This window comes from Cetorhinus maximus, chromosome 21 (assembly GCF_964194155.1).
Source record: "Cetorhinus maximus chromosome 21, sCetMax3.hap1.1, whole genome shotgun sequence".
In the NCBI taxonomy this organism is placed as follows: Eukaryota; Metazoa; Chordata; class Chondrichthyes; order Lamniformes; family Cetorhinidae; genus Cetorhinus; species Cetorhinus maximus.
The window spans coordinates 43,726,405-43,735,850 of NC_135899.1; the positions used below are offsets into that span (position 1 = coordinate 43,726,405).

Genomic DNA, 9,446 nt, shown 5'->3' on the forward strand with positions numbered 1-9,446 from the left:
TTACACTTGTAAATCCATTGATTGGACTTCTTGAAAAGATCCCAACTGATGGTCCAGTGCCAACAGTCAGCCAGAATAACGTTCAGTGAAATCATTGCAATTGCTTTTTGCATCATGTTTCAGCACACCGCTAGACATGTTGGAACATGCGGCCAATTTATACATCTAGTGTTGGGGATGTAGCACTGGCAACACTTTCCCTCAACTTCACAACAGGCTTTCTGAGAGAAAAATAGACTTTTATTATATAGCACCTTTCACAACACCAGAATGTCCCAAGTGCTGGACAGCTTCAAAGTGTAGTCATTGTTGTCATGTAGAAAATGCAGCAGCCAATTTGAATGGAGCAAGCTCCCACAAACAGCAATAGGACAATGACCAGATAACATTACAGTAATGATGCCTGCAGGTTAAATGCTGACCCAGGATACTGGGGAGAATCTCCCACTCTTCTTTGAAGAGTGTGATGAGATATTTCACATCCAGCTGAGATGGCAGACAGGGCCTCAGTTTAACATCTCACTTAATGGACCCCAGCTCCAACTGTACAGCACTCCTTCAGTACTGCACTGGAGTGTCAGCCAAGATTTTGTGCTCAAGTCTCTGAAGGGAACAACCATCGGAATTAGGTGAGAGTGCTATCCATTGGGCAATGGTGGACAATTGATAATCTGAGGGCAGGATCCAGTGGATTTATTTTGCTCTTAAAGAACTGGCAATATCAAAACAATCTCATTTTCCTGCAAAAATGGGACCATTGTGCAGTTTCTACTAACTGCAAAGCATAAAAGAGTTTATAGAAACCACTTCCAGGGTCTATGACTGATAAACAGGAAACTGTAAAAAGGAAGCCTGAATGTACCAAACTCGTCATTTCAATCAAGTCCTTAACCTTAAGTCACAAATGGGGCATCAGACCTTCAGTGGTACTTATCATGAGATATGTAATAATCAGCCATAGAGGCCAGGATGGACCCCAGCAAGTTAATCTCACTCAACATCAGCAGGGATACCATTAGCATTCTCAGGAAGGTGAGGAAGAAATCACATCGTTGCCACCAAGGCCACTGATTTATGTATTTTGTGGAAAAGTGGAGAAACTATGCGAAATTCTAACCGCAAAAACACCGGCAAAATATTCAGAACCAATTGGTGCTCAAAAGCAAAATTTGCCGAATTAATGATCCTGGGAACAGTAGCTTCCTGCCTGTTGTTACTTGCGGGTAAGTGGGAAAACAAGACAAAAGTCAGCAGGGTTGAACAGCTGACCCTCACCACTGACCCACATTTCACCTGGGTGAGATAATGGTGAGGGGCCATAGAGTATGGAAGGATCTCTGGGCAAAAGTCGCCACTTTTAAGGGGAATGGGGGTAAGGAAAGAAGATAAGAGGGAAACCTGTAAGGAAAAAGCAGGAGAAATTAAATCCTTACAGCACCAGGTTGGACAACCTCTTAAATAAAAACAGAAAATGCTGAAAAACTCAGCAGGTCTGGCAACATCTGTAGAGAGAGAAACAGAGTTAACATTTCTAGCCTGTATGAAATCTTATCTGTATTCAAAAACCACTGCAGGCTGAAGCCTCATCTTTTAATATTCTTCATGTATTTCAAGTTCCTCTCAATCACAGCCCACTAATTTGATTTGCAGGGTAAAGCTGTTTACACATCAAGTCTGAAAAATTCTCTGTAAAAAAGAAATAGATTTAAAAAGCCGTTACTACATGTTGAATAAATTTACATGTACCATTACTTTACCCAGGCAATAACTAGGTTCTTAAGCAAGGCCACAGCAAAACAAGATCACAGTTTGTTCTGTAAAGCCATGCTGGGTGGTGCTTTTCTGAGTTTGTGCAGAACTGATCAAATCTTAGCCTTATGGACTAAATCAAATTGGTGGCGTAATGGTAAAGCCACTAGGCTGGCAATCCAGAGGCCTTCGTTTATGTCATAGAGTTATACAGCACAGAAACATCCTGCGGATATGGGTTCCAATTCCACCAAGGCAGCTGGTGGAATTGAAATTCAATCAATTAATAAATCTGGAATTAAAAGCTAATCTCAGTAATGGTGACTATGAAACTATCATTGATTGGCGTAAAAACCCATCTGGTTCACCATTGTCACTTTAGGGAGTGAAATCTCAGGGGAGGAGTGGAATTGTCACTGGACTGGTAATAATGTGGGGACCCGGGTTCAAATCAATTGGTGGAATTCAATATTGAATTCAATAGAAATTGTCCTAATCTGGCCTACATGTGACTCCAGACCCACAGCAATGACTCTTAACTGCCCTCTGAAATGCCACTCAGTTGTATCAAACCGCTAAAAAGCCCAAAAGGAATGAAACCGGACGGACCAGCTGGCATCGACCATGCCAGTCATACCTATTCAACATATTTTTCAACAGAGAATTTTTCAGACTTGATGTGTATACAGCTCCACCTTGCAAATCACTGCAAACGACAACAGCAAACTCAGCCCCGTCAACCCTGCAAAATCCTCCTTACTAAAATCTGGGGGCTAGTGCAAAAATTGGGAGAGCACTCACAGATGAGTCAAACAACAGCTTGACATAGTCAACCTCACGGAATCATATCTTACAGACTATGTCTCAGACACCACCATCACCATCCCTGGGTCTGTCCTGTCCCACTGGTAGGACAGACCCAGCAGAGATGGTGGCACAATGGTATACAGTCGGGAGGGAGTTGTCCTAGGTGTCCTCAACATCAACTTCGGGCCCATGAACTCTCATGGCATCAGGTCAAACATGGGCAAGGAAGGCAATGTGGTGCTTTGTCACTGGACTAATAATCCAGAGACCCAGCGTAATGCTCTGGGGACCCAGGTTCAAATCCCGCCACGGCAGATGGTGGAATTTAAATTCAATAAAAATCTGGAATTAAAAGTCTAATGATGACCATGAAACCATTGTCATAAGAACCCATCTGGTTCACTAATGTCCTTTAGGGAAGGAAATCTGCCGTCTGTACCTGGTCTGGCCTACATGTAACTCCAGACCCACAGCAATGTGGTTAGCTCTTAAATGCCCTCTGAACAAAGGCACTTAGGGATGGGTAATAAATGCTGGCCTAACCCACATCCCATGAACGAATAAAAAACACATCTAAAGGCACTGGACACTGCAAAGGTTATGAGGCTGACAACATTCTAGCAGTAGTACTGAAGACTAATGCTCCAGAACTAGCCTGCCCCCAGCCAAGCTGTTCCAGTACAGCTACAACAATGGCATCTACCCGGCAATGTACAGTATGCCCTGTACACAAAAAACAGGACAAATCCAACCTGGCCAATTACCACCCCATCAGCTTACTCTTGATCATCAACAGAATGATGGAAGATGTTGCTGACAGTCCTATCAGGCCGTACTTACTCAGAAATAACCCGCTCATTGACGCTTAGTTTGGGTTCCGCCAGGGTCACTTGGCTCCTGACTTCATTACAGCCTTGGTCTAAACATTGACAAAAGAGCTGAACTCAAGAGAATGACTACCCTTGAAGTCAGTGGAAATACCTAGCACAAAGGAAGATAGCTGTGGTTGTTGGAGGCTAATCATCTTAGATCCAGGACATCGCTGCAGGAGTTCCTCAGAGTAGTGTCCTAGGCCCAACCATCTATAGCTGCTTCATCAATGACCTTCTTTCCATCATAAGGTCAGAGTTGCGGATGCTCACTGATGATTGCACAATTTTCAGCGACATTCACGACACCTCAGATACGGAAGTAATCTGTGTCCATACGCAGCAAGATTTGGACAACATTCAAGCTTGAACTGATAAGTAGCAAGTAACATTCGAGCCACACAAGTGCTAGACAATGACCATCTCCAACAAGGGAGAATCTAATCATTTCCCCTTGATTTTCAGTGGTGTCAGCATCGCTGAATCCCCCACTATCAACATCCTGGGGTTTATCATTGGCCAGAAGCTGAACTGGATCAACCACATAAATACCGTCTGAGTGAAGAAATTCCTTCTCATCTGAGTCTTAAATGGCCTGCCCCTTATTCTGAGACTGTGCCCCTGGTTGTAGACTAACAAGCCGGGAGAAACAGCCTGTCCACATGTACCCCATCGAGCCCTGTAAAAATTTTGTAAGTTTCAATGAGGTCACCTCTCTTTGAAACTCTGGAGAATACAGGCCCAGTTTCCTCAGTCTCTCATCATAGGACAATCCCGCCATCCCAGGGATTAGTCTGGTGAGCCTCCGTTGCACTCCCTCTGTGACAAGTATATCCTTCCTTAGGTAATGGGGCTGTCCTGGACAGGGTATAACAGCTGGTCATAGTCTACATTATCTAGGCAGCTTCAGATACTAAAAACAGAACCCACATCACCAAGCAATGAGAGGAAGAAGAAAAATACCTTCTTGCAATTTTCGCTCTCGTTGAGCATGATCACAGTCCATCTACCTCTAATCCCCACACTTGCGTTCAATGATAGATGGAAAACATACTCCAAAGGAGTGAATTACGGGATGTAGAGTACAAAAGCTTGGGTGTCACCAAACCACGTCTGTGGTCACCTGAAACCAGAGGCTAAGTTACAGCCTTTAACTGAGGCTCTCAGTGTTCGCCATTTGCCAAAAAGTCCAGAGGTTGCTTTATTACCGAGGGCAGGGTCAGAGGACAGGTGACTGCTGCACTGACAGCAGAGTGATATTAACCAGAACCGTAATGTGGCTTCCTGGAACCAGCATGGTGTTGCTACGTGGTGTGAATTTATTATACAGCAATCTGAGTGGGAAGCCATCCCTCCCTATAAAAATTGTCACTCAGAATTATTCACACTGCAGCATAATAAAATGCAGCTTTTAATCCAATTATAGAAAAGGATTCAAAGTTCCTCAGAGAGCTCTTCATTTTACTGAAGAAACACTTCTTGTAACCAGCTCAATGGCCTTTATCAACTTCCTTGCCTCATGTCCTTAACTTCCACTGACACCCTAGTGCAGTACTGAGGGAATGCTGCACTGTCAGAGGTGCTATCTATTGATTAGGCATTAAATCATGACACCAACCTTCCCTCTCACGTGGACATAAAAGATTTCACAATACTATTCGCAGAACAGCAGGCAAGTTTGCCCGTGTCCTGAGACAACACTTATCTCTCAATCAAAATCACATAAAAAAATTGTTAATTATCACATCACTGTTTGTGGAGTCTTGCTGTGCACAAGTTGATTGAGTGTTCTGCTACAAAAGGAAGAATTGAGGGAGGACTGACTAGACTGATGTGAGGTCATGGTTAAACAGCCTGTCAACTCTCACTGCCTAGGCTTGTACGTAAAGGATTATTTCAGTGATTGAAGGGTCAATCAGCAGGATAGGCTTCCGAGGGAGATGGTGAAAATAACAGTGTTGATTCATTCAAATACAGATTGGATTTAACATTTTGGGATACAGTATATGAGTAATTAGAGACATAATGTGGTCCAGATGAGAGGTTAAACCAAGGCCCCATCTACCCTCTCAGTGCAATGGGGTCTTTTACATCCATCTATCTTCTGGCCAATATTTATCCCTCAAACAACATCACTAAAACAGATCATCAGGATATTTTCACATTGTGGGAGTTTGCTGTGTGCAAGTTGGCTGCTGTGTTTCTTACATTACAACAGTGACTATACTTTTTCATTCTGAAACACTTTGAAGTACACTAAGAATGTGAAAGGTTCTATACAAGTGTAGCTTCATTCTCATTTCAGATTTGATGCATACACCCATGTACACACTTATCCCTTCAACGATAAATGCATCTTTTAAAAAATGAATAACCTCAAAAAAGGTCCATTTGAGAACATACTGATGCACTTGATATGAGACCCTCATTCTTTCTAGTTAGTTGCTGCCTGTATCCATCAACACATTAATAATGATCATTGTTTACTCTCTACAGTAAAGGTACTGCTCTTGAATTTCAGTTTGAATGCATGAAAAATAATTCTGAGCTTGGCATCACTCCATTCCCCTGCCAGTCTCTATTGTCAAACACGCTAAGAGCTTTCCTTCCATTCCTCGCCCAGTTTTTCATTCCATTTTCTCCTCTCTAATCTGCTCTCAATGCACCTTACAGTGCATTTCCACAGGCCTAGGTAGCCCTCTGGTATCTCAATCAAATTGGGATTCTTTATGTGTAAGTCTAGGCTGTGACCATTAAAGGCTATTTAACCCAGGGTGACATAACAGCAAGTTGGATCACTCCTCCCTCAATGTCCACACTTCCTTCACCCAGTCGATTCCCAGGCAATAATTAGAAACCGGGGTATCTGCTCCTCTCTCCAGCCAGGGCCACAGCTGAAATCGATTAATTCAGCCCAGGGAATGCAACCAGTGACCTTTTCTGGCTGGTCTATACTAGGCAATGCGCTGACCTACTGGAACATGTGGGAAGTTCCAGCATGAGGTTGCAGTGGTTTGTATTCAGTATGGAACAGGCTGTTAATTCAGATTAAAAGTGTATGAGATCCGGAAACACTTTGAAGGGACGAGAAGAATTTTTTTCTCTCAGAGGGTGGTAAGTCTGTGGAACACTCTTCCCCAGACAGCGATGGAGGCCAGATCATTGACTATTTTTAAGGCTGGGTTAGATAGATTCTTGATTGACAAAGGAGTCAAAGGGTATGGGGATGGGAGGGAAAGTGGAGTTGAAGCCACAATCAAATCAACTATGATCTTATCGAATGGCAGAGCAGGCTCGAAGGGCCGAATGGCCTGCTCCTGCTCCTAATTCGAATGTATGTTAAGGGAAAACAATCCCATTCCCAATCTACTGAAGTTAGTCTTCAGCATTCACTGTGTTATGCACACAAAATGGAGGGGTAGAGAATGTACTAATCAGAATAATATTCCACATCACGTTCCAAACTCGCGACCTCTGCCATCTAGAAGGCAAGGGCAGCAGACACATGGGAACACACCACCTGCAAGTTTCCCTCCGAGCCACTCAGCATGCTGACTTGGAACGGTATTGTCATTCCTTCACAGTCGCTGGGTCAAAATCCTGGAACTCCTTCCTTAACAGCACATGGACTTCACCTTCTCAAGGGCAATTAGGGATGAGCAACAAATGCTGGCCAATGCTCACATCCTGAGAGTGGAATAGAACATCCCACAGGAAAGCACTGCTAAATCCTGAAACCATTGTTATTTTTTTGAAAAACAGCAAAGAAAATGATTCCACACTTAATCTATTCAGAAGGGAAACAGAAAAAGGAAGTGAGAGACACACAGCAATGTGCTGCTTGTTAAGAAAGGTTAAAGAGCACAGCCTGAAGGAATGCAGGAAATCTTTACTATTCCAGTTTGTTAAGTGAAACCACAAATTACAATGCTCCACAGAACTGAAGTTGCAGAATCAAATCTACTGCTTTTATCAATCTGGCCTTGGGGGTTCAGTGAAGCTGACAGACATTGCTCTCCCCATTGTTCGTTCACTCGAATCATGACTTTAAATTGAGCCTGGTTGCTTGCAGCCTGGCCTCAAACACTTGCGCAATCTCACCGACTGAGCTCCTGAAATCTTTCCTGGCAGCAGAGCAGTGACGAAGCATCACTGCCCACTTCCAAGAAACAGACAAAAAAACCTCACTATTGCGATGTCTCATCCTGTTGTTATGTAGTGCAGTTTTTAGATGACTGTGTGCAGACTGTACAAAACGGCCCAACAACTAACTTAATACAATAGATGAAACAAGCCCTGGAACATTGTTTATTATAGATAATCTTTGGCTTCTTATATTCACAAATCCTCTACTGTCAATCCCAACCTCATATTTAAACATGCGCCTGAATGGCTACATGGTTGAATACCCTGTGTTAAAGTAGGTCTTCCAAACAAGATCATTCCAGTATGGGGCATGGATCCTGCTGGAAATTCAGTGGCTCCTGAAACTGCCAGTGTGCAATGTCCAGCGAAGCCAACATCAACCTTGGCTGCAATGCATGCTACAATCAAACAGCCCACCTGATACTCTCACTCCAGTTCTACAAATGAAGTATTTAGGAGAAACACCATAATGTAGGGAAAGGGAAGACAAAAAAATTGGATTTTTTGTTTAAAAAGCAAGTAAATGAAATAAAACTCTACTCCACTTGCTAAACACTACAAATCCACCCAAGCTCTATTTACTGACGTACGGAACAAATTTACATTGGTGACTCAAACCAGACTGGCAGCCTGAGACACGGACAGCAATCAGGACAGGGCAGTCAGATTACTCAGCTACTTCATCCTCAAAGCAAGTACAAAAAAACAAAAATGTCCCAGCAATGAAACACCAGCCGACCTGAACAGCAGCAAAACAGTGAAAAAGGCAAATGCTGACTGCTCCATAACTCAGGGCAGATCAAACTCATGTTTATCTCATGTACACACACTGGGATAATACACACAGACTGGGTTACACTGACAGCTCATTGAAGGCAGATTCCAGGATTGTTCCCTAGACGGGAAAAGGCTCGATATTTAACAAGGGCTGGGGCAGTACTCTCAGCTCCTGCTCATCACCCAGACTAACACCAGGAGTGCCCAGTCCCCCTGTCCATATCCAGACTGACACCAGGAGTGCCCAGTCCCCCTGTCCATATCCAGACTGACACCAGGAGTGCCCAGTCCCCCTGTCCATATCCAGACTGACACCAGGAGTGCCCAGTCCCCCTGTCCATATCCAGACTGACACCAGGAGTGCCCAATCCCCCTGTCCATATCCAGACTGACACCAGGAGTGCCCAGTGTCTCTGCCACTCTCTCCCAGCTGGAGGCACCGTCTCTGCCGGATGCCCTGACACCAGTTGGTGATCCGGTGCCGTTCAGCAAAGGGAGGCATCACAGCCCGGCTTCCCCCGGATCCCCCGGCCCCGCTACCTCGGCTGCCGCAGTCCGCACACTCCTTGTTGTCCTGCAGCATCTCCCGGAGCAGCTCCTGGTGCCGCTCGTTCTGCCGCTGGTATCGCTCCCGTTCCGCCCGGGTCGCCATCTTCATTAGGGTGAAAACGGCACCGGAAACAGGGAAAGTACCTCTAGCAAAGAGGGAGTACTTCCGGAAAGTACACTTCCGGGGGCGGGGTCAGTGAGAGGAAATGGGTAAGTGACCCTGGGGACAGAGCTGGACCCTCACCCTGACCCCATCCCAACACCAACCCACACCCCCATCTCAACCCACAATCTGACACCAAACCGCACCCTGACCCCATCCCAACAACCAAATCCCACCCTGACCCCATCCCAACACCCAAATCCCACCCTGACCCCATCCCAACACCCAAATCCCACCCTGACCCCATCCCAACACCCAAATCCCACCCTGACCCCATCCCAACACCCAAATCCCACCCTGACCCCATCCCAACACCCAAATCCCACCCTGACCCCCATCCCAACACCCAAATCCCACCCTGACCCCATCCCAACACCCAAATCCCA

At 45.0% G+C, this 9,446-nt stretch overlaps 1 protein-coding gene across 1 annotated transcript in view; it reads right to left on the minus strand.

The window, feature by feature from the left end:
• Positions 1-9,033, minus strand: part of LOC144695860 (stromal membrane-associated protein 2-like) — a 49,334-nt gene extending 40,301 nt beyond the window's left edge. Inside the window, exon 1 of the mRNA XM_078566897.1 lies at positions 8,889-9,033. Within this exon, the coding sequence (XP_078423023.1) occupies positions 8,889-9,006 (118 nt within the window). The 5' untranslated portion in view covers positions 9,007-9,033. The remainder of the gene's footprint in view (positions 1-8,888) is intronic.
• Positions 9,034-9,446: the final 413 nt, after the last annotated feature.